The 25,914-nt window shown below is 40.0% G+C and overlaps 1 protein-coding gene across 2 annotated transcripts in view; it reads left to right on the top strand.

The window, feature by feature from the left end:
- Positions 1–25,914, top strand: part of rerea (arginine-glutamic acid dipeptide (RE) repeats a) — a 108,585-nt gene that overhangs the window by 31,313 nt on the left and 51,358 nt on the right. For both annotated transcript variants that reach the window (XM_082144752.1, XM_082144751.1), the window contains exon 3: positions 7,607–7,677. In XM_082144752.1, the coding sequence (XP_082000878.1) occupies positions 7,607–7,677 (71 nt within the window). The remainder of the gene's footprint in view (positions 1–7,606; positions 7,678–25,914) is intronic.

Here is a 25,914-nt window from a genome sequence, read left to right as displayed (position 1 = left end):
TTAAACCCCATGTGTCAAGTTTTATTCTTCCCAAAATAAAAGGCTTAAGTGTCACTGAAATTCTTCCTTTACAACATTTCAAACAGTGCGCAGAGAAATTCCTACCAAGCCGATAGCTGAAAATGAAAGAGCCAGATCTATTCTGAAATTTCCCCCCATGTAGCATTGTATGACAGGGAGACTGTAGAGGCTTTTGTGAAATTGAACCACCTGCCAATTACAAATTAGAAAGCTGCTACAGACTAAGTGTACCACACTTGTCAAACGGCTTCTGTTCCCGGCCCAGAGGGAGTCAGCTTTTTCCTGCCTGCTACTCTGAGGGCAAAGCTGCATAAGGTTTGATAATTCAGGCTGAAAGTATTAATCTCCTGCTATGAGATGGGGCAAAAATTTACAAACTTGAAATGGTGGATATGGTAGAAGAGCAGAACAAGTTTGTGTGTGTATGTTTGAAGCTGCAGATCTCAAGGCGAAGGAAACGAGCAGCAGTGTAAATTGGATGAGCAGGGTTAAGACCGGCCTGTTCCTCCTGACACGGGGCATTGGTGCCAGCTGAAGCACCTGCACTGAAGTACTTCCCAGTACGATGTGACACGAGTGGCGTAGGTCGACACTTCGCCGCTTGTCGGTCATGAAGGAAGAGGGGTGTGAATGTGACGCGTGGAGTGTGAAGTCAATACCTTGTCCAAACCCCCTACCATTTCATTATTGCATTGCTCTGGCTACTTTAATTTCAAGATAAGCATGACCACAGCGAGTGTCTGCATTTAACAATGAGCCAAGACGTCACCTAGCAGAAGGTATTATCGAAGGTAACACCGGCACTCTTTTGAAGGAAACAGCTGAGCGCTTGTGAAATATTAATATTTTACTTTAGCCTTTTTGTGTCTCAACCTTTCTCCTTGGAGGTGGAGTGGATTAAAACAGCAACTGGATTGACACGGAAAGCAGGGCAGGTTTCTTTCATCGGTAAAGGTGTGTTTTAAATTAGCCACGCTTTACCGGTTTAGAAGAATGGCTGAGTGAACAATAAGCCTCGGCGGAAAAGGAGGACGATTGGATGAGTGCTACCCCTCTTCCCTTTCTGCATGAATATTCATGTTGCTAAGTGACAGATGACAATACATTAAGAAATAATAGCTGCAAACAGATCAACTTCTAACATCCGCTAGGGTGTTTTGTCAGTTTCTTTAAGTACGGGTGCGCGTGTGTGTGAACGCATCTCGGCGTGTGATGGACTATTTCTTCAGCTCAATAAATCTCAATCTTAGGATGAGGCTAGGCTGCTTCAGTGGAGTGGTCGATAATGGATCTGTGCTGTTTGCAAAGCCCCCACCCTTCTGTTCTCTTCAGGCCACTAAGAGAGAGAGTGAGAGAGTCAGGTAAAGAGTCTGTGTGAGAGACAGAGAGAGAGAGCTGGGACCTGTGGCCTGTGGGAGGCATTTGGGAGTCCACAAAGCCTCTAGAACTGCACATATCCCCTCAAATCCTATACACCCCTCCCCCAGACCCTCCTCTCTCTCTTTTTCTTTTGGTCTCTTTCCCTTTATTCTCTGCCTGCTCACTCTCTGATGGAGAGGGGCTTCTCTAAAAACACAAAATGGCTGGAACGCAGCTGAACAGATTGGAGTCTTAAAGGTCCGCTCTCAAAGTACAAAGCAAATTACAGCCTCGCATCTCTTCACGGCCAGGGAGGAGTGTCATTATTGTAAAATATTAAATACAGTTTATCTCCCGAGGACCTTTTGTTTGGAAACGAGTTTCACAGATGGGTGGGAAAAGTACCTTTTGGGTTGTTTTTAAAAATACATTTTCTTTGCTGTTTTTTTTTGCAGATTTAGCAATGATTTTTCTGTCTTTTTTTTAAAATATCAATGTCACAATTGCTTTATTATTTGGCCAGCGTATTTCTCGTTACATTTCGAGACCGCAAATGGTGGCATTAATAACATCTTTGATTTAAACTTGTCATAATGTTAATGTGGGTCCACATTAGCTAAATGTTGAGGGCATAAAAGGTCCATTATTTAATGTCAGTGGTACAGATGTATGAAGCACAGCTCACTTTCAAACCAAGCAGCTTTCTATTGGCCAATACAGCGACTCTGTAAATAAGCTGAACAATGATAAATGTTGTTTTTGATATAATTGTTATAATCAAAATTGTAGTAATTTTGTTTAATATTGGAGTAATTAAATAAAAATGATTAAATATAATTAAAGTGATATTCCACCCAAAAATGAAAATTGTCATTTACTCGCCCTCAAATTGTTCCAAATCTGAATGAATTTATTTCTTCTGTTGAACACAAAAGAAGATATTTTGAAGAATGTCAGTAACCAAACAGTTGGTGGACCCTCATTGACTTCCATAGTATTTTTTTTTTCTTCCATACTATGGAAGTCAGTGGGGCCCATCAACTATTTGATTACCCATATTCTTCAAAATATTTTAAGAAATTCATATAGGTCTGAAACAACTTGAGGGTGAGTAAATGATGACAGACTTTTCATTTTTGGGTGAACTATCCCTTGAATTATTTTGAAAAATGCATAAATAGTGAAAAATGTTTTTGTGGCTTTAATCCCTAGAAATAGGCTAAAGTCATGTTTACAATTTCATTTACCCTAGGAAGCATTTTAAACCAGATCTTTATACTTCAGTATTTTCCTTACGGCTCACAGCACAGACATCTATTGCCTTGTCAGAATGTTGGGAATCCATTTCCTCTAAATGAATCTACCAGCCGGGTTAAGAGACTATAAGCCGCAGTTCTCAAAGGTAAATCCCTCTCAACGCCGCCCGGGATGTTCTGAAACATGTCATCTCATTTCATTGAGATTTGTCTCTTTTGTTCTTCAGCCTCCCCTCCCCCTCCATGGAAGGCTGTCAGTCACAGTACTGATAGATATCACTTACGTTATCTTGTAAATGAGAGGATGAGCGCAGGTAGAAACAGTTGGACAGAGCTCAGCCCACCCCACTAACGCTATAAAGCCTTAGAATACCCTGTGCGGACCAGCTCTGATAACGAGCCTTTCCTGTCACACATGCAACCCACTCAAAATGGCCCCCTTGCATTCTTAACACACACACACACACTCCCAACAAATGGTTTACAATGTGCTCAGACTATTAAATATCTTTATTCCGCCTGCTGCATTGAACAGATAAACGCAACAAGATCAATAACAGCACCAGGCAAAACAAATAAATAAAAGATGTGCACTAAGAAGGCTGGAACAGAATTGCTCTCCTTTTGTTAGAAGTAGCTTTTAGCCTCCTCAGCCCATGCTACGTGGATTCATCCCTGGAATACTGAAGTGTTCAGATAAACATTTATCTCCTTGCAGTTTTAGCACTACGGAGACACAAAGACTTCTAGCATCTCCAGATCTGTGCTTAGAGCAATGACACACACACACACACACACACACACACACACACACACACACACACACACACACACACACACAGAGGCTGCTATCCTCGCTATGGTGTGAGAGTGTGTTTGTGCCACGCTCCAGAAGCTGTGTGTTCAGATATGGCTGCCGGGTAACTGTGAGGCTCAACCCCTTCAACAACACACACGAGTGTTGCTTATGACTTTAGGAAACTGGAGACAAGATGGTGGAGTCGCACTTGCTTGTTAATGCACAACTTGTGTTTTTAACACACGCCATGGCCTGTTTATGAGCCAGGAAGTGTGAATGAATCATGGGTTCAGGAATCTGTAATGATTTTTTAATTCAGCTTTCTGATAAGCCACTTTTTAACATCCTGCTTGCTATTAGCTAACTCTTTATTGACTTTAGCCATGAATATTCTGTGACTTTAAAATGAATGTATATTTCTATTTTAGCAGTATATAAATGTTAAAAAGTCAACATGAAATGACATTCGTGAACTGTTTTAGTTTTGTACAGTGACTTTTGACTGAAACAGTATATTCAATGAGAAAAAATGTAATGGTAAGACCTAGAAGTTGATTGGATTGTGAATCGTGACAGGTCCCAACACAAATTTAGCTGGGCTTGAATGCAAAATAGCTAGTTGGCTGTTGTTTAACATTATCTAATAGACCGGATGGCCTAGGTGATGTCATCAGAAAACTAAAGTCATTTCAGAGGTAGAGCAAGTTATTACATTTTGATTTAAGACTTTGTTATTAGAATAATGTGACTGGACAAATCTGGCATTAGGAATGTCTATGAACCTTAAAAAGGGTTTTGTATCCTGGGGGATACAAACATTTGAGAGGCTGTGGGAAGAGGCAGTGAAAGTGTAGGTCTCATTTCTTGGTTTCATGTTGAAAGGGTGTTTGTTGTGAATATTTAGATCTGGTGACTTTGTTCATACATTCTTTGTTTAGCTCACGGGCAGCATTTAAAAACAACATGACCACCTGTAGTGGGAAATCTACTCGCATTCAGATAAAAGTTGATATTTCACATATTTACAATATTTGGAGGGGACTTGCTTGTTGAAAAAGTTGTTTTTAAGTGTTAGCTTATTACATTTATGTTGACATTTTTATGCATTTTTTTATTTTTATTTTTTTACATCTGTATGTAGATGTTTTCTATCCCCAGGATTTTAGAAAATCAGTTCAATACTTAATACTCTTAAATAAAAAATTACATTCAGTCATTTAGTCCTTAATAGTCATTTAGTTAGCTATATTGAAATCAGTTTTAGATCAACAATACATGGATTTTTTTCAGGCAATTTGTCAACACTTTTTATGGCAGAAGGAAGGGACCGTGTCAGGCAGTAGTTTCTCCACCTGGGGCTTTGAGCCCCCCCCCCTCCAATGAAGCTATGGGCTCTGGCTACTTATACAAAACAAATATAGTGTGTGTGTGTGTGTGTGTGTGTGTGTGTGTGTATGTGACCCGTGCTGGCACAACGAGTCACAATGAACACATTTTTTACAAATTATTAACACATATTATTTTCACATTCTCTAATAAACAACATTCAAAATGATGTTTGATTTGTTGGAATCAGGCAAAAAAAATGCCTGAGCTTCACCTGTTTGATGGCGATTGAGTCAGTCAGGTCAATTTTCAGCAAAGTCCATTTTTTAAGTCAACCACCTAGCAACCATACCTTAATATCCCTGGTAATAACACCAAATTTGGCACACACCAAGTCAAACCCAAATATCTATAGGAAACCTATTCAACTTTATCGCATGATACCAGAATTGTTTGATTAACATTAACAAAACAGCCTATATATTAACCTACTGTACCGCACGGATGCAATATAATATTACACATCAGATTTTTTTCCACAACAGTTTACCAAACATTCTAAGACATAACAGATAATGTTTGCATGAATACTTACCAAGACAGATATTTTTAAATACTGTAATTCTGTGTGTAAGTAGGGATTGCACGCTGTCTGAGCCGTCTTTGCTCACACTTCAGATTGTCAGTGTGAGATCGTTTCGTTTACATCAGCATGAGTTTGAAAATCACATTTCATTGGTTCAGACTCATGCCATCGAGAATTCGCTATGAATATTCACAAAGTTGGAATGCTGCGCTTTCCAGGGGAAGCACCAGTCGGTGAGAAGCTGGCTGAGAAAAACAGCATTTTTCATGGACAAAAGAAAGGTGGTACTCTCAGAAAACGTACAAAAAAAGATACTTTTAGATGTTTAATTGCTATTTGGAGCAATGGGATCACTAGACGAGGTCTTATTGAACTCATTTTTGTGAAAACCTGAAATTCAACCAAAATGTACTTTTGTTTTTTCACTTTTTTTGCCTGTAGCTCGTAATTAGCCCGTGCGCATTCCGACTCATTTTGCCAGCTCGTGTGTGTGTGTTTTTGTCGAGTATCATATTTTGTACATCAGGCTTTTATGGCTCATATATGCAATTCAATGATAATTGAGAAATGGACAAATAAATGTTCCCCCATAGCCTGTTTAACATTTACATTAACATGAAAAACTGTAAAAATTATCTTTTATTTTTAACATTAAAAACAATGATGCATGAATATTCAAGTAAACCCAAGTTGCTTACATTTACTTTATAAAAACCATTAAAGATTTCACAGCAAAAAAGACTTTACTTGATAAAAACAAAGTATGTACTATCAATAAGAGGAATGAAGGCATGAACTAGATTGTGTACAACGTTTTTCAGCAAAGTTTTGGTTGTTGATCATTTATAGGCCCTATACATTTGCATATTAAATATTATGTAGTTGGCTAATAGTATATTCATAAATGGGCATTATACTTATTCTTTGTAAAGTTATGTTAAATAATGTTTACTTTAAGTTAAAATAATACATTTTTTAAAAATGCCAAACAAGCATTATTTTTTCTATTAATTTTACGCCCAAAGGGGTGATGTATCCTGGGGGATATAAAAATTAAAACAAGTCATGTTTTAAAGAAAAAAAATCATGAAATTGTATTATTTGTGTCCTAATAAGAAAATAGAAATAGAACAGAAATAGAAAATAGCACTGAAGTATTTTCTGATGTCTCTTTATGGTCTTGCCCTTTTTAGGGTTAAAGTAAAAATGGTCCGTTTTGATTTCATGTTGACTTGAAACCACAGCAACCCCATCACCTCATCTCAAGCTGAACGGTGCAGGTGTAGGTAACGTAAATACCGGCTTGGATGCCAGTGTAAAATGGATTTGTATAGTGAAATAGTATTGTAATGTAATGAATGTTTTGAATGGAGCAGCGGCTGGCACCTCAGAGTCTGACAGAGGGTGATCCAAGCATCCGAGCACAGCAGTCTTTGCGTTTTCAACACATTTGAACTATCAAAGAATGCTTGTCTTCAAACTGGAGGGGTAAATAAGATTCTTATCTAGCAAACAGCTTGAACACTCCCTTTCTTTTAAACAGACACCCCCCCCCAAAGAAAAACCTCACAGTAATTTTGATGTCGGTACAGCACAGCGCTGAAGTATTTTCCATTTCAAGAGCGCCTCAGATTGTCTCTCTGCGGAGAAGCGGGTGGAACAAGAGGGTGATCTTTTCATCCCCCGCACTCTACAAATGTTTGGCAGATTGACCGCAGAGGAAGGAAGTATGTGTGCGTGTATGTGTGTCTCCTTAGCTAAAGCTGCTTTCTCTTGTTGGGGCTGTGCAGTGTGAATGTTTTTGTTAAGGAGACGAAGGTTCATGACCTGGCCATACCGCCAGTCACATTTAATTTAAACACAGAGGCCCTCTGCTCAGCTTCACTTCAGAGGAGAAAGTTACATCATTTTTGTGTAATTTAGGATACGTTTTGCATCGTATCAGCTTCACATTGTCTCTTGTGTTGGGTTTTGGGGTTTTCTTCTCTACAAAAACCCCTGCCATCACATAATTGTTGGAACAATACTGACCTTCTTTCTCAGACTCCCCTTGATGTTTGTTCTGGAAAGGGCGGACAGTCCTGCATCCAAAAGCTATTTAATCCTATTACTCGCATTCCAGTTGTGTTTTACAAAGGGAAACAGATTTTGTGCAGGTTTGAGAAATTCAAATAATTGAGATCTTATCTGACAGTCTAGATGATGTTGGTAACACTCTTCTTTTGTTTAAATTTTTTATTTTTTTTGTCATCCTCACAGATTGTGTGTACATAGAGAGCCGACGGCCGAACACGCCCTACTTCATCTGTAGCATTCAGGACTTCAAGCTGGTGAGTTGACTCGGCTTTTCAGATCAAGGCTCACTCTCCACTCGCCCTTATGTAACTGTGTTGCCATTGTGTTTCATTTGTTATCTTTTTCTATACATCAGAAACAATATCAAACATGGGCGTTTGATGTTGGTAATTTGCTTTGATTAATTTCAGTATGGTTTTGCAATGAGATGGCCAGTTGCTGTTGATGTCCAGGAGCAATTCTGCTACATTGTTGAAAATTAAGTTTCATACGTTTAGATTTTCCTTTACACTTGGTTAACCAGGCTTATGGGGGTTTTTTTGGAAATGAATTGTGCTGACAGTTGGCTTTTTTCTACTTTTAATGCTGTTTTTTTTACTCTATAAGAAAATCAGCCTGCAACACACTGAGATTTACAAGTTTAATTAGCTTGTGTGAAGCGGAGCACCAGATATTCTCTACAAAGCCCTGTCTAGCTCACACATGTTTACGTTGTAGCGCCAGCTTGGTTTTACATGCCGTTAATTGATCAATTAAAAAAAAAGCGAGAGAAAGGGAAAGAGACACTCCTTTTCCAGATCGTAGTTCTCGCTACTTGATCCGCTCTTTGCTGATGCTTTTTATATAGATTATTAATCAGCTTCTTAAAAAGATTGAATCTTCAAAGGACACATTGATCAGAGTGCAAAACCACCTTAGATTTAGTCTGCTTTATTAGGCCAATATTTCCATGATTTATTTCCCCTAGCAACTGCAGACAGCTGCAGGTTTTTTTTTTTTTGCTATGGGTGCCTCATTTGATGGTCACTATGTTGAGATAACGTTATGTCACAAGTAAATAAGCACATTATGGCTTTTCTAATGGCTATTTCCCCACAGCAGGACACAATTAGCCAAGAGGTCCTTCGGCTTTACCCGCCACCCCCCCCTTGTAGAGTGTGTGGAGGAAGACCCATGAGGCTTTGTTAATGGTACTGAACAGCTAAGGTGCTGATGGGAGGGGGTGGACACGGGGCAGAATGGCTTATGACAGCCGCAGGAGCTGAAGTGGGGGGTTCAGGGCTGGCTGGATGAGTTAGAATGATGTGCAGAGGAAGGGAGGGTAGGTAGGGGACAGTGTGCCAGAGCTCGGGCATCCAAGCAGCCTGTAATCGGATTGCTCGGAAGAGTGCTGAGGGCAGCAGAATCTTGCTCTTGCCAAGAATAACATATAGTATGTTTCGTGATTATCTTCACCTTGATTAAGTGCAGATCTAGGGGTCTTTGTCTGATGGCTGGAAATGTTACAAGACTTCACTGGCCCTCCTTTCTAGCTTTTACCACCTTAATCCATCTTATTAGTCGATCCTCATCCATGTTGTTGCCTGTGAAGTTGATTGGATACTGGTTTGTCATGTAATTAGGTTGTGATGATAAACGAGTCATATTGTTGAGTAGTCGATTAGTGAGGTCAACTAGTTTGTGATGTCTTATTAATTAATATTATTAATAGATGGATGGATGGATAGATAGATATTGTCACGGAATGTAGTTTTAATTTTTTTAGGCCATTTAGACCTCAAATATGCAACTTATATTTAAATAGTGTTGAGTATATCAAATTAATTTTGAGTATATCAAGCTTGCAATCTTTTGTCTTGTTAATCTGTTACTTGTTTCTGAGCAAATCGATTTGGCTAAGGGCAAAGTTAAGTTTCATAACTTTATATTTTTATTTAACTGAACTATTACTAGCTCTGCTTTTGTACTTCTGACTGAAGTGTTTGCTTATTTATTTCCTATTGTACAAAGTTGTTCTATTTTTATAATGGCTTATTTAAATATAATTTTTCGATAAATATTTTTTTATATAAATAACCATATTTGGTATTGAGAAAGGGTCCGTTAGTGATTGTGATGTCGACTTCAGTGAAAGTTAGCTACATTATTACACCATTAGATGGCAGCAAAGACTGTCTCTATGAGTGAGTCGGTAGCAAAGACTTTTATATTGAAAAGGAGGGACTGAAACAAGGTTGTAAACAAGACACAACTTTCAAATGCATTGACGAGTACTATCATGGGAAATCCCCTTAAAGAGTTAGTTCACCCAAAAATTAAGTACCCGGATGACCTACTATTTCCAGCGACATTCTGAAGTGTGCATACTATGGATGGACACTTTACAATCCCATGAGGCCATGGGAGGAGATTAGTGAATGGCAGTGAAGCGACAACTGACGCTGGTAGGTCACTTGATAATGACAACATGGCGTATATAGTACGTCTGGATAACAGTCTTACTACACACAGTGATACTAGTATATAGAATGTACTTTTTTAGCAGTCATGGAGTAATTAATTATTCAATATAAGTACCTACTCGAGAGTATGCGATTTCGGACACAGCCCATGAGAGAGTGGGGAAACGCAGCTGGTATCGTGTATCTATTTGGTGGAACATGAGTATTGGAAGCGTTTCAGATATTCCAGCATAAATATGTATCGAAAATCTGAATTTTTGACAAAACCGCATTGCACTTAGTTTATTATTTCAGATGCCTTTTTAAAAGACTACAATTGAAAAATGTATATATAAAATTGAACCCGCCAAAGTGGCTAGTTGGAGTGACTGCATTTTATAATTGTTTCTACAATACATTGCATTGTAGACGTGGATCATTCTGCATCGATGCAGACCACCCACAGACCATAATTGATTATAGCCGTTTCTCTGAAGTCATTTGTCACATACGCGCTTGCCTCGCTAGCGTAAAATGGCGAAGGGAGGCAAACACAAAAGCTAGTAATAAAAAAGGCATCTGCTATTTTAACAATTACAGTGTGTGTGGGAGTGTGTGTGAGCGTTATTGTGACTTAAGTACACTACTTGATGTGCTTTTAGTTTTTACTAGTGTTTATTAAAATTTAAATTAAATGTATTAAAGTTTAGTTCTAAATGCTCCTAAATGTTTGTAAATGCACCATTTGTTTAGTTTTTGTTAACGTGTGGAATATGAGTGTTTCATGGCTGTGGCAATGTTCAGTTCAGTTGAAACAACTGTAATGGATGTGCAGCTACAGCTCAGATGCTCACCTCTGAACACCTGCTGTCACCCCTCTCCTCTTAATTGGGATGTGAGCATCTGTCCACTGAAATGTTAGAAAAGCCTTAAGGTCAATTGCCCTGACCCCCTCACCCCCCTCTTAGATGTCCCTTCTTATGCATTTTCTCCCTTTCTTAGCTTTTAACACTGGGTTGATTCATTCACTTGTATTGAGCAGGGCAGAATAGGGATAGCGGGCCACAATGGTAAATGAGGATATCGGAAAGGTTCCAGCATTAGCGGATTTACTAAGTGGTTCTACATAATAAAGTGAATTCATTACATGCGTAACAATCATGGCTCTCTGGAGGACCGGTTTCTGCGGCCGTCTCACACGCTGCTTTAGCCGTATTTTTGCTATCGTGTGTTCGAGAGCTTCTGTTTCTTGCAGCGTCACGTGAGCCTCTCTCTCAGCAACCCTCTTCCGCCGCGAGGTGAGGAAATTGCCTCGCTTCTGGCAAAACAACCTCATTAATATGGTTCTCCTCTAGTCTTAAGGGTTGAACAACGTCACCCCGTGTACTTTATCTAATGACTTGGGAATCCAGTTAGCACCGCAGAGAAAACCTGCATGCTGCAATCGATCTCTCCGCCCTCTTTGAGCGATATATATATTTTTTTTTGTGCCGTGTGTGCGCTTGTATCTTGATGCACACACACCCACAGACCTTCACACTGTCACAGAGATGTTTCCACCCTTCACTCAGTCCAAATTAAACCCTTAATTGACACGCTTTTCACTCAACCTTTTCCTTTTCCCCCTCAATCATATTGATATTCTGAATGAGCCTCCTGCTTAAACGGGCTTAAAGATGTACAAAGACAGGTGCCTCCACCCTTGTTTGTGAGCGCACACGGTCACTCCTACACACACACACACACACACACACACACACACACACACACACACACACTGTGATTAAGGCACAGCTGACTGAGCTCTCCTCAGCTTGTGTAAACATTTCTGTGGTAAAGACAGAATAAAAGAGATTAGCTGGGGTAAAAAGGGGTGGGAATAAGTTGCTGCCATATGTATCTCTTCTGTCCGTCTCGCCATCTTTTACATTCACACAAGCGCACACTTGCCTTAGTTGGAATGAAAGCCCCATGAATTTGAGTGTGTATACCACTGCATTTTTTTATTGCAAAATGTATCATTTATATTGACCAAATATTCATATTCATCAAAGAATCCTGGGGGGGAAAAATCACTTTCCACAAAAGTATAATGCAGCAACTTATTTTTCTACATTGATATAAATGTTTCTTGAGAACCAAATCAGCATTTTAGAATGGTTTCTGAAGGATCATGTGACACTGAAGACTAGAGTCCGGCTGCTGAAAATTCAGCTTAACCAACACAGGAATAAATTTGAGTATTTTAATGATGCCTGATTAGAATTTAATATTTGTATATTGTACCGTTATTTTTCTTATTTGATTGTGTTCAATCCCATGAACCTTTGTGGAAGAGTCTTGTACCTTGTGTCTTTTTTTTTTTTTTTTTATACCTTTTTGCTGTGTTGTGATTTTAACTACAACTGGCTTGGTTGAGTCTTTTGAAATGAATGGGAGGTAACTGTTATAGCTGAACCAGAATAATTTGTGTTTTTTTGTGTGTGTGAGTGAGAGTTTTGAGCTAAAACAGCAACATTCATGATACCATAGTAAGATTTTATTGCTCTTTTAAAACATATTGTTCACTTTAAACATAATCTTATGTAGTGTTGAAGATTTGTCTTTCTCAAGTAGAGACGAGCTATACTTGTATCTTCTACAAAACAGGACTTTCCTTCAGTTCAGGTATGATACTGGGCCGCTGTTAGCTCAGCACCATTTTGTGTGTCTAAAAGCCAGCGGTGCATACTGATTTCAAGGACACGGACAGCCTCTGTGTATTTATTTTACGGCCTCAGCCCATTAGTGCTGTGCATAAGACATATGCTGTATTAATGTGATGGGGTGACACATTCAGTTAAGTATCTGTTGCTAATAGGAAAAGCAGCTATGCAGCGAGTCCTGTTGACACACTATTGGCTGGAAACAGCCTTGAGACATTGTCGCCTTTGAGGAGAAGAGGTAAGACAGAAAGAGAAAGATCTCTCAGGGGTTGCTCAGACACAGACAATTCAGCACCGAATCGATCATAAACACCACAAGCCTTTATCCTCAAGTCAATCACAGTCTCCAGCTCTACCCTCTTTGTCTCTGTCTGCCTCCCTCACTTGTTCCTCCTGTTAATTTGGGCCGGCTGCATATGCCCGATGACTGACACTGTTGTTGTCGGTGTGTGTTGCCGTGGCACCCTTCCCCCATCCCCGTGGCTAAACTAATTTGCTGATATTGGCCAGCTCAGCTGCAGCACAGCGCTGCCTCTAATGGAGTGATTGCTGCTTGCCTCTGGGGGCTCGGGCGCAGGCAGAAATGCCCTGCTCTTCTCGCTGTATTGGTGCTTATGGACATTTAATTAGGTGTGATGTACAATACAATTATCAAAAAGAACTCATGATTTCCAATGAAGCACGGCAGCAGGACGGAGCAAAAAGACAGGTTGTTATTCATTGTGGTCCAATTTTAGAATTTTTTTGCTCAAATGAAATTTGTCATTTACAACGTGATATCGTTCCAAACCTGTATGAGTTTTTCTTCTGTGGAAAGTAAAAGATATTTAGAAAAATGTCTCATTGTATGGACAGTCAAAGCATTCTTTAAAGTGTCTATATTTGTGTGTAATGCAAATGAATAAGACATGCAGGTTTGGAAAGACATGAGGGTGTAAATGACTATTAAAATCTTTGGGTGAACTGTCCTTTTAAGAAACCTTGAATTAAAGCACTTCATATGATAATAAACTCACATGTGCAATGTGCATAAAGCATACATTTACAGGTTAGGTAGGGGTGTAACGGTACCCTGACGTTCAAAAACAGTCAGTCACAGGCGATCCACACTCCAATCCAGAAGGGGGCGCATGCAGTAACGCTGTTTGCTAACCGCCACAACAGGAAAACCACAGGAGACGATCTATGCAATGATATGTTCATGTATAATCTCTCAATCAGTATTTCAGACGCATCAAGCTGTTAATAATAAGTGAGAATTCAAATATTCAAGTGAGACTAATATCTCGCGTAGCATCACATTTACCTCTGGCAAGTTATTTAGTGTCCACAGCATGTTAGTTCACCAGAGAAATGAACTCTAGAGGGGAGCATTTCATTAAATATATGCCCTATATTAGCTTATATATTCATATTTACTTTACCTTTTAGTATTTTAATATATGTATCGGAGAAGTTAATGCAAAACCTGCTTAATGTGCAATTTTGATAATCTGCACAATGTAGCAATGTTTTGCCTAAATCTCTTTAGTCAAACTTTGAGAAATTTTTATGTGAAACATTTGGGTAGAAACCCAGCTATTAACTCACATGCTAATGAAATCACAGACAGGCTTTTTATTCAAACATCTTGAGGTTGTTTTTCTGTCTAGCTTGTGAGAATGAGATCTTGAAGATTTGGGGAAGTCTCTACATGACAGATTTCTGAGACATTAGAATGCCCATCTTTCACAGTTCTATAAATGTTTATTTTGAGCTAATTTGATTTGTTCAGTTATATTACTGTCAGCTCTGTTTAACACATTTGACCGTTTTTAAATCCATTTAGATTTTCCCTCCAAATCTGAAAACGTGAAAACCGTGTTTCATCTGTCAGCCTGCTAAAGCGCCATTATTCCAGACATGGCTTGCTCATTGAGCCGAGCTATACATAGACCCCTAATGATTCATTTGAAACAATAGCTTGGTGGATGGCAAGGACACCGCAATCTGAACTGGCCCTGCATTGACCCATGCATCTGCACTCTAGCTGTGAAATGGCAATTAACAGACTATTGATTATTGGCAATGCGGATATTGTTGATTAGGGCGTGCGGTTTGAGTGTTTGATAAGCCCATTGCCAGCTCAACCTAATGCATTGGATCCTGCGTTCATGGAATGCAAATAAACTCCCAGTGTAATTCACTCCTGATGGTTTTTGTGCTTATCTCTGCGCCCTCAAAAGCTAATGATTCAAAGCTTTAATTAAAACGCTTTCATGAAGATGCAAATATATGTGCATACATGCATGAATGATCATTAAAGTGGGTTTAGGAAGAGATGTGTGCGTGCAATGCCCCCGTGCATATTTTTACAAACCGTAAGGGTTGCCTATGCGCCACAAAAAATTTACGTTAACGATTAGATGAAAAATCAGCGAAAATATTCTTACAAACATATTCGTCCTTGCAAGCAGGAACTAGATTGAAAATAACATTAAAGGAATTCATTCACCCAACAATGAGAATTGTCATTTACTCACCCTCAGGTCGTTCAAACCTTGTATGACTTTTGTCTGCAAAACACATTTTTGAAAGTCATTGGCACCCAAAGCAGCATTTGATACCATTGACTTTCGTTTGTATGCACAAAAAAATATTGAGATGCATTCTGAAATATTTGTTCCACAGAAAATGATCTCATAGTTTTGGAACAACATAAGGGTGAGTAAATGAGAATTTTAATTTCTGGATGACCTGTCCCTTTAAAAGTGTAATGATGTCCTGTGTCTCTATAAATTGCCCTCTGCACCTCTGATTAAATCCTCATCCGGCCTGGGGGTGGGAGTTGCGTAGGTTGCCTCATCAGGATGTTGGAGCCCCCCCTCCCCCACAAGCTCCAACATTTTGAAATGCAATTATGGATCAGTGAGCAGCGCCATCAGTCGCAGTTCTTGTTAATATTTATTGAGTGGAGCGGCAGCCGCTGCCATCTTTACATCAGGGAGCCTGCAGTCATTAAGAGGCTCTGTGTGGACGGGTGGCTGTGCTTTTTCTATGTCTCCCAGCGTTACACTCGACGTGTTACCCCCCCGCCCGCCACTCCTCTGCCCGCCACTCCTCTGCCCGCTCAGCCGCTGAAAATGAGCTGGCACATTTGCATGTATAAATATGTAAAGGTGCGTTTCTCACAAGTGGCCCCCAGGTTTTTGTTGTGCCCTTATTGTGTGCGGCTCTGAAAAAGCACCTCTGGCAATGTGGGCTCTGCTGGCAGCCAGAGAGCCTCCGCTGCATCTCTGCTCGGGAGCGCGTGATTGAAATATCCCTGCTTGCACTTTGTCTGCAGGGTTGCGTGTTTAGAGTAGGGCAGAATTACAGAGCGGCTACAGGTCTAGCAGCGAGTGTCGGGCGCTGAGGGAGCGCTGTAGGAGGGGGTGCACTTTTTGTCAACCAAGCAGGATGACATCACGCCCCATGCTAAATTCAGCAGCAGAAGCAGCAACATGCTAAAACATGCATTTTCCTGTGGGGGGCTGTAATGTTAGTCAAATAGTGTTTTTATTTCCGCCATATTTTTTGAGCCAATGTTTTTTTTGTGTGTGTGAATTGGCTTTTCATTGTTCTGACGTTGCACCTCCCCAAAACCTGACTGTAAAGCCCTTCAAGCGTGAGGCCTGTGTAAGTAAATCTGCTGTGAAATGCTGCAAGTTAATGGTCGTTTTGATTAATGTTCTTGAATGAAGTGTGTGACTTTTTTTTCTTTCTTTTTTTTTCTCCCTCCTGTACACTTAAAATTCCACTAAAGGAAGCATTAATGCTGCTGGTGGTAATGACATTAGTACTTAGCACTGTGCAAAATACACACAGCCCATGCTGCACTGCTTCCAAATGGGCCTCTCTCCAAAACCAATTGAAGCTCTGTTTGTATCAGTTTGTTTTTGGTGCTTTTTTGAAAAACACATTTTCTAGTTCATCTCCAAAATTAAGCCATTTAGACAAATGAAAAAAACCAAATCAATACATAATTGATAGGGTTGTCACAATACTAATTTTAGTGGTCGATACCATTATCAGTGTAATTTCACGTTTCTTGATACCAATTTCAATAACACAGGAAAGAATAATGTGGTACTGAATGAGCTCCTTTTATTTAAAGGTTTGTCTTGTTAATATTCCAATTTGATTCATTTTAGCAATAGCATTAAGACAGACCTATTAGGCTGCATTTAATGCACAGAGCTGATAATTGGACATCTTATTTTAAATTTATTTTGTATTTTATGTAATTATTTAGATACATTTTTTCATACTTAAATACCAGTGCTTTTGACATTCTACCTTGACAGTAGCCAAATAAAATAAATGAAGAGAGAATAGTCAACTTGTGTTATCACCCAATTTGAAAAAGATCAAGAACCTTATTCTTATTTTTTTCATCGCACCTCCCTCTCTCTTTCTTTCTCTCTTATGCCTTTAACAGCTCTGTGCTTTCAGTAAACGCTACTATGGAAACCAGCTGTGTGGCCAAAGGGATAGAAAGAGGGATAGAGGGAGGAGGAAGAGCAAGAACAAGGGGTAAAATCAAAATGGAGGTGTGTGGGGTCAACAATGGGGTATGGAGTGGTGATTACATTGCCAGATGGAGCCGAGAGACTACGAGGCTGGAGATAACATTTTCATAAGACACCTGAAAGCACAATCAATAGCAGATCCTTGACGGCGAGACTAAATTATTAAACAGAGCCTTTCTCGACACATTTCATTATCGCGGCTTTCCCATCCCGGACTACCGCCGTTGCTTTGCTGGTGGCGAGGTTGGTATTTGTCAAGTATTTTTTTATGCATTAGAAATCATTTGGGTCTCGGTGGAACGGCTATGTTAATTTCGTTCTGCTCATCTCGGATTGCCGGAATCTGCCACAGAGACACAATGCTGTTTTTTGGCACATCACAGGCAAATTCCCTCTTCTGATGTCTTTACTAGCATCTGAAGCTGGGAACGCTGAGCCCTGGCATTCAACCCAACTGTTTCATCTTAAAAAAGGAAAGGCAGGCTTCTCTATCTCGTCCGCTTTGATGTCAAAGAGAAATAAATTGACAAAAATACCAACATGGAGGCAATGTTTACACTTTCCCAATCACACTGTGAAAAAACTACTATTGTACTAGTGTAATCCTCAGCATTTTAATTACAATTGAAAATTGGCCTGATAGTTGAATAGTTTTTTCTCACAAAAATTATAGTTGAGATTGAAATGATCCCCCCCCCCCCCCAATCCAAACACTATCATTTTATATTCCCCAGTTAGATTTCCTGTTCTTGTTAACTGAAACATTGTAATTGATATTTGCCTCCAAGTAATTTGCTTCATTTTGTGTATCAGCCAAGTGCGTTATGCAGTCTTTGCATGGCCAATATTTATTGCAACAATCCTGTTCTCCAAACACATGTGCTTTGCCTGGCTGCAGTGTAATTGGATCCTCCCTTTCTGACACGACTAGCGGTCCTCTCTCTGACTCGCAGCACCTTACGCCACTTCCTTCTCATCTGTCTCTTTTCCTCTCCTATTCTTCCCCGCCTTTCTAGAGTGTCTCGGCACTGCTTCTCAGTTCACCGAGTGTAATTTCCAGCTTGTCCAAAGTGTGACATGCCAATAAAAAAAGCTGTGGAAGTGGAGATTTACAGTGGTATCGAGTTCACATGCTTCCATCGGGTGGCTCTCTCCATTAAAGAACACATGTTGCAAATTAGCTCTCGCTGAAGACGAAAAAAATTCTAGAGGGGAGAGTGGGAGGGCTTTTTGGCCTGGGGAGGATGGGAAATACAAGGCGCTTAAATTCCAGTCCTCCATCTTCACGCCCCTCATGTTATTCATTCCCCTTCTTTTCTGTATGCATTCTCCCTCTTGTTTCATCACAATGGCTTTAAATATGCCTGTTTTATGCCTAGTAGTGTTTGTGTGAATGCTTGAAAGGTGATTTTTGTTTTTGTTTAGTTTTTTTTGCATCTTTTTTATGTTGTCGTATTACCTGTGGGCTAATTGTCACACATCTCAGACACGTTTCAGAGCTTGTTTTTGTGCAGCAGGCTTGCTGTGAACGACCAAGGCTGCTAAAGTATTTTATATCAATAACATTTACATTAGTCATAACTGAGCTACGGCGTGTTTTTGCGCACAGTTTTTGAAATCTCTCAACCCCCTCACACAAGTACTTGTCAACACAGTCCATTTTTGTTGCGTCTTGAGTAGTTGCTCCGTCTCTTTAGTTTCTTGTTTGATTGTGGAACAAGCCAGGACAGTGTAACCACCTTATGGGCAAAAAAAAAAAAAAAAGATTATATATAAAAATAAAAAATTCAAGAAAAACATCTCGCTCATGTGTGAGATGAGCGTATTTAGTCTGGCTGTGCATACAGTACAAGTGCACTATGCTAATGATGAAATTTACCACACACACTATACACACCCTTAGTGTACATGGAAAAAATGATGTATACTTTGGGCTTTTTGCTGTTATTACTGCCTATTTCCCAAATATAATACCCCATTGCTGACTCTGTCTCACAGCTGAACCCACAAGCTCTGTATTTTCCAAATCTGTTTATTTGTCTAAATTAATTCAAATCAATTGCGGCAGATTCCAGAAAGAGTGTGATACCAAAAGAGCCAGATATGGATTCCTATCGTGGACAGGATGTTTTATTATTATTTTTTTCTATTTTTCTCTTCACCTTCATGCCAGGACGACGTTCATAAATAGTGCTTGATGCTTCAGCCGTGTGCTGAGACCAGACTCATCTGAACTCTTGAAAGAACAATGCAGAGTGCAATGAAGTGCTCGAGCTCTCTCAGCCTCTAACCTTGGGCTATTGAACTTAACATCCCATTTATAGATTGCCGTTATGCCTGAGCCATTTGTAGCAGAATAGCTCTTTATAGCTTTAAGAAAAAGTAATGAGATAGAGAGAGAAAGAGCACCAGATAATTTTCTGCACACTTACATGTTGAGAATGTTTGTTTTCTTTTTTCTTTCTCCTTTCTTGGAAGAGGCTCTGCCGCTGACTGGTGATACTGATAAATGTGTGCCTGCGGGCATGTTAGAAGACGAGGCCATGCTCTCCATTTATAATGTCCTTCGTGTGCCGGACACACGTCCGAAGCTGATCCATGCTGTCGAGGAGATGCACAAAACTCTTCCCTACCTCTGAAGATGAAATGGGCTGATTTAATGTGTAGACCTGCCTGGAAGGTGATCTTGGAGTGTGTGTGTGTAACTAGCTGAGCCGATTAAGACCCCAGTCTGTCTTTGTATGTTTCCCTGGTGTGACACACATGCTCTCTGACGTTCCCAGTGCCACTCAGAAATATGTGAGCTGCACATCCGTGTGATGCTCCGTCCGACACAATATCTGTCCTCGGTTCGCCTCTCACAGGTGAAGTGTTTTTTACTCCTCCTTTGGTCTTGAACTGTCTGTTCCTCTGGCCTGATGTTTTAGGAGCAAACAGGTTGAGCTTGGTCACGTGTTAGGAAATACCAAGCACAATGCAAGTCCTGGATTAGCTGCTGATATAGAGAAAAGCCAGGGCACTTATGTTGGTAGGTGCACCCTGCAACTTTTTTTCCCCCAAATTTAAATAGTATGTTTCAAGAATTTTTTTTTTTTAATGGACTGAAATGTATTTTAGACCTTTAACTGATTGCCTTTCAGCCAATCAGTTGGGCAAATGTTATGTCAAGGCATTAATATGAAATGCATAATGAGACCCATATGAGATGCAGAGTTTAAATCAGTCTAGTTATGATATTGACTTAGAATATGTTGTGTTGTGAAATATAATGTATTGCATTGTAAGTAGGGCTGTCATAGTATCAGGTTTTTCACTACACTGTTATCGTGGCCAAAAGGATTCACAATAACGATATATTGTGATATCTTTAAAATAACATAAAATAAAAAATGATATGGGTCAAATAGAAATTAAAAAGAAATTATATTATTTTTAAGTGTTATAAACACTCGATTGGCGTTGCATTATAAATGTACATTATCCTTACATAGAAATAATACAGTTTTTGCCAATACTGCAATATACACCCAATTAGGGGTGTATATTGCGACAACCCTAATTCTAAGTTATTCGGCCACAACCCTGTTAATTTGTAGGCTACTTAAATTACATGACACTTAAATAAGTCTATTTATATGACAACTTGTATTGAACATATTTACAAAAAAACACTGAGATGAATTGCTTTAAATAGATGCAATTGGTATGCATGTCGGTGACATTAATTCATTGCATGGGATCTTTGTGAGTCACCTACAGGGGTAAACTGGAATTTTTACAGTGGTAAAAATGGAACTGCTCTTAAATCTTTTTTTAAATCTTTTTTTTTTCCTTTTCCCTCTCCTTTTACCTTTCCAAGGTCGATTCAGTGTGATCGTGGCAGAGACGCCTTTGTAACATCTCTGTGCAACACATCATCCAAGCAGGTTTAGAGTGCAGGGGAGGCCTCTATCTGTGTGTGTGTGTCACACTAAAGCAAAGGCAGAGCTTATGGTGCTGTATAAAGGCCAATTGATTATAGGCACCGCTGGGGCAGCAGGACAGGCTGATGGTGGAGTGTTTGAAGAACCGAGGCGCTGGCCAACATCTCAGAAGCCGGGAAACCCTCGCTGAGATGTTCTGAGCAGTGGGCCAATTTAGTATTTAAAAGGTGAGCTCTCTTTTAGCGGCATGGGAAGTTGAAAGGGCTGGTGCTGGCTGCCCAGCTTGCTTCAGTGTGGAAAGGCTGGCCGCTACAGCTGCTTGCTCGCTGTAATTAAGTGTGAACTGTTTGCTGCCACAAATGGCATTTAAATGCCAAGTGGTAGCCAGAGCAGGCATAATATCAGGGGTTTATGGCTTCAACCTTGCCTTTTTTTCTTTATTTTACTCTTTCTTTCCAACCATGGCTGGATGGATGGAAGGGATTTAGTGTATATAAAGGTTTACGAAGAGAGATAGGGGCTATAGAGAGGAGTGAGTGGAAGTGGTTTGAGCTCTACAGTCTCTCGTGATCTGGGGCATCGACACACTGTAACGATCATAAGCCAGCGCTGTCAAACCACTCTCACCGGCAGCCATTAGAGAACTGTGTGTGGGAGGTTGACATTTAGGCATGAACATTTTAAGAATTACAGGCAAGACGTGAGAATTATATCATGCAGTCGCACATATTCTTGGCAAATACCGTCTTTATATTCTACGACATGACTGATTTATACACTGAGGCATTCAAATCATGCCAGTCACCATATATGTAATATCACATTATGTGTTTCATGTAGTAAGAGCAATCCCTGACAGCTCTTGACATACTTAATTGTATGAGATGTTGTTCTTCATTTGCCCAGGGAGAACTTCTACTTCAGAAGTCTAAAGCCATTTTACAGGCAAATTTTGATAGTTTTTAGAGTGAAACAATGTTCTGTGAGGAAAATGTAGTGGGATTTAAAGTTATCCATTGGAAATTGATTGTTGGATTGTGAAAAGTGGTCATTTCATTTAATAGAGTGAGACATGAATGCAGTTTTGCTAAAATAATATTTGTGTGTGGTTGCAAAGCTCTATTTTCAGCATCATTACTCCCAGTCTTCAGTGACGCTTGGTCCTTCAGAAATAATTCTAATATGCGGATTTGGTGGCCAAGATTTTTTATTATTATCAAAGTTGAACAGATGTGCTGCTTAATATACTTGTGAAAAAAAAAAAAAGGATTCTTTGAATCGAAAGTTCAAAACAACAGCATTTATTTGATATAGATATCTATTATAAACATTATAAATGTTTTTGTCACTTTTGATCAATTTAAATCATCCTTGCTGAGTAAAAATCTTTTTGTTTGTTTTTTGGTAAGAAAAAGTATAATATATAATGCACAGTAAAACCAGGAATGTCTACTACAGTAAATACAGTAAACTTTTGATGTCATGTCATGTTTTATACTTCCATTATTTTCTGTCACTCCATTTTGCATGCTTTGCCCATATTGTGCATGCTTATTGTTGTGCTAAAAAGGAAGTATTTGTATATTTTTAGCTTTAAAATGTTCTTAATGCACATCACCTGTGTGCAGGAGCGTGCACTCTTTTTTCCGTGGAAATCGCACAGAAATGCAGGTCTAATTAGAGAGCTGTATTGTGGGATTATGGGTAATGGCAGTGCTAGTGCATTAGGGTAGAGTGTGAGCTGTTAGATCAGGGTCATTGTGGAGAGCCTGGGAGTTGGATTAGATGAGTGATGAGAATGAGATTTTCTGTCTCAATGCTGCTTTCTTGATGGCTTTCCCAGAATGCAGTCCTTTTAAAAAGGGTAAAATTGTTGCAAAAGTAAGATGGTAATAAGAAAAACAGCAGACACCCATTGCCCACTGGCTGTCACTGGAACCAATAAGCAAAAGAGCGCAGGAGCTCTGGGCTTTTACACTCTCCTTGTGGAGCGTTTCGACATGGGGCTTGACAGTGTGTAATCACTCACACACACACACTTTGTGTAGGTTGCATGCATGTTTGTTTGCTTCTAGGAGAGCTAGCTGGTCAATACTTCAGGGCTGCAATCAGGGGAGGCTCTGCAATCAATATCATCACAGTGGGCTGGAAAATGTCCTCCGTGCACACAGCACTCTACGCAGGCAAAGAGAGAGAGAAAGTGAGGACGGGAAAAAATACAGCAAGAAAGAAAAACAAATGCAGGGAGGGGCAGTGCAAATGGTTGTAAATCTCAGCAGGCTTGCAAACAAACAGTGCTTTTCAGTCATCATACACAAAACGGCTCTGATAGCGCTTTATCACCTCATCGTCTCTCTCTGCCTCTCCGCCACTGGCTGTTTAGGGCTGTCAGTCATCCAGCTTGAAGCTCATTGGCTAGTGTGTGGGCGGACCTTTTGCAAAAGGCTGGAGGGAAAATTTACCGACCGCTGCACTAATAATGCTGAGCCGGGTGCCATCAATAACCACACCCCCTTCACAACACACACTCATAGACTGAAGACCACATTGAGCTGTCACCCCCACTTTGCGTCGTCCTTCATCTCGGCAGACGTTAACGCACGCAGACGTTTCTCCTCTTCTTTTCATTTTAATCTAGTAGAGGCTTGATTTGACATGAGTTCGGCAGTGGAGGCCGATACCTCGCTCTGCTTATTGAGATATCAGTTTACTCCAAGTGTACTACGGTACTTGATGAAAATGTCAAATGGCTGATGTCTCTGCAGCCCTCCCCCGACCATATGCTCACATTTTAGCGCATGGGAAATTGTCTGCGTGGTTGCATGCCTGCCTCTGTGTGCGTGCGTTTGTGTGTGTGTGTGTGTGTGAGTGCGCTGCCACCCATTATGTCTAATTAGATTGACCTCAGCTCTTATCTGGCAAGGCTGTGTAGGCACTCTAAAACAAAGAACGGACTTGGTGGCTGCCGGTAGAGATGTGTTTGCTTTTGTTGCAAGTGAGTAAGGGTTGAAAAACAGCTGAAAGATGCATGCTGGGAGTGTGACCGTGTCAGCCATTTGACCCTTCAACTCCAGCAGCCTTTCTCCTCATCCCTATGAGAGATATTCATTTCGTCTTCTCCTTGATGCGGAGCTGAAGCCGGTGTGACCGACTCGACAAGGAGATCTGCATTGTTTCTTCTTTGTCGCTGTGAAGTTGTGCGCATGCGCGGTCCCGTATGTGTGTGTTTGTACGTGGTGCGGGTGTGTAATTAAAGAGGACAGAGGGATTGGAGAAGGCAGATGATCTCTCCTCATGCCTGTAGTGCAGGGCTCCTGTGGCAGATTGACAGTCTGGAGCACAGATAAGCAGCTTCCTGTGGCGCTCCTCTTTATTTCTCCCCCTCCGCACTGTAGGGAGCTCTTTCAGCCATGCACACATGCTCATTAAAATCTAAACGTATAGGGAATGAGGCTACATGTGCGCCTGTCTGTCTACATGAGGAACTGCGTTGTCATTCAGATGTATTTCCTGTATCTATGTCGTGTTTGTATGAATATTTGTCAGCGATAATTTCCCTCGGCCACCGGGTACAGCACTGCCCGTCGAGCCAGAGGGCGGTGCTCCAGCTGGCATGTCGCAGGCCAGTTAGTTTTCAGTCTGTCTTTGCACACACACGCTCCCCGACTCATTCTAAGGACCTTGCGCCACGGTCCTCCTAGATCGTTGAGCGTTTGCCCACCTCTTAGGATGCGTGAGCTGGATCAGTATGCGGATCTGTCTCTCTGCCATCCTGTTTAATGCTTTGGCTCCTTTATTTGAAAGATATTAGAGACTAAATATTTGCAGAGGTTGATGTTTGAAAGAAAACCCAGTGTGGGAGGATGCTGGGTAAAAGGAGTGTGTGATGAATCGCAAGTGAGGATGGGAATTGTGCTCTTGTCCTTCCTTATTTTCCTGATTCTTCTTCCACTAGAGTGTACTTGGTAAAGACTACTTCCCGCTGAGTATCATTGTCAGGCAGTTTTAAGAATCAGCATTTTTTTTCTCTTTCTTTATATCTTCATTTTTAAAAATGATAGCTCTGACACATATAGTGATATACATTGCTGTCTACTGTATGCGTAGGAAACTGCCTTCTAAAGGAGCATACAAACTGAAATGAAACCTCATAAGCCGAGATCTTATGGTTTTGAATTTTTAATGCCACTTTATTTTCATTTTTGTCTTTTCAGTCTTTTTCAGTATTTTGTGTTTTTTTTCAGTATTTTTATCAGTGATTTATTTTTTTTAATGTATTTTGAATTTATTTATTAAAGGATAGCCTCTTGAGATGCAACATCTCATTTTCAAGAGGGTCCTATTTGTATTTTAGGGTTGTTAATGCACTGTCTGGTATCATTTAAAAAATAAATAATTCTCAGCACAAATCTAGTCTTATTGTTGGTAAAACAATAAATAGATTAAACCATTTTTATTGATAATTATTTGTATTTTTTTTTATGAAATATGAACACTGAGCTCGTTGCAGTGAATTCTGGGATCAGTTTTTCCGCAAAGTATTCATGCTGCCTTAGAATCTGAACAAAACAAGCAGTCTTAGAAGGCAGCAGGAAGTTTTTAGAACAGCTGTTATAGCGGGAGGTGCTTATGATGACTTAAAGGGATAGTCACCCAAAAATAAAAATAATTTTCATTTTTTACTCACTTGTCGTTTTCTTTCTTTCTTTGGTCAATGCAATGAAATAAATGGGTTCTAGTGTTGTTTTGGACACCATTGACTTTAATTCAGTGGACAAAAACGGTTCTTTAATTCTTTTGTGATCCACTGACAGTCATATAGATTTACAATCACATAAAGGTGAGTAAATGATGACAGTATTTTAATTTAAA

This window comes from Leuciscus leuciscus (assembly GCF_965113295.1).
Source record: "Leuciscus leuciscus genome assembly, chromosome: 18".
NCBI lineage: Eukaryota > Metazoa > Chordata > Actinopteri > Cypriniformes > Leuciscidae > Leuciscus > Leuciscus leuciscus.
The sequence above is the reverse complement of the archived record's forward strand: the minus strand, read 5'-3'. Positions and strand labels throughout refer to the sequence as shown.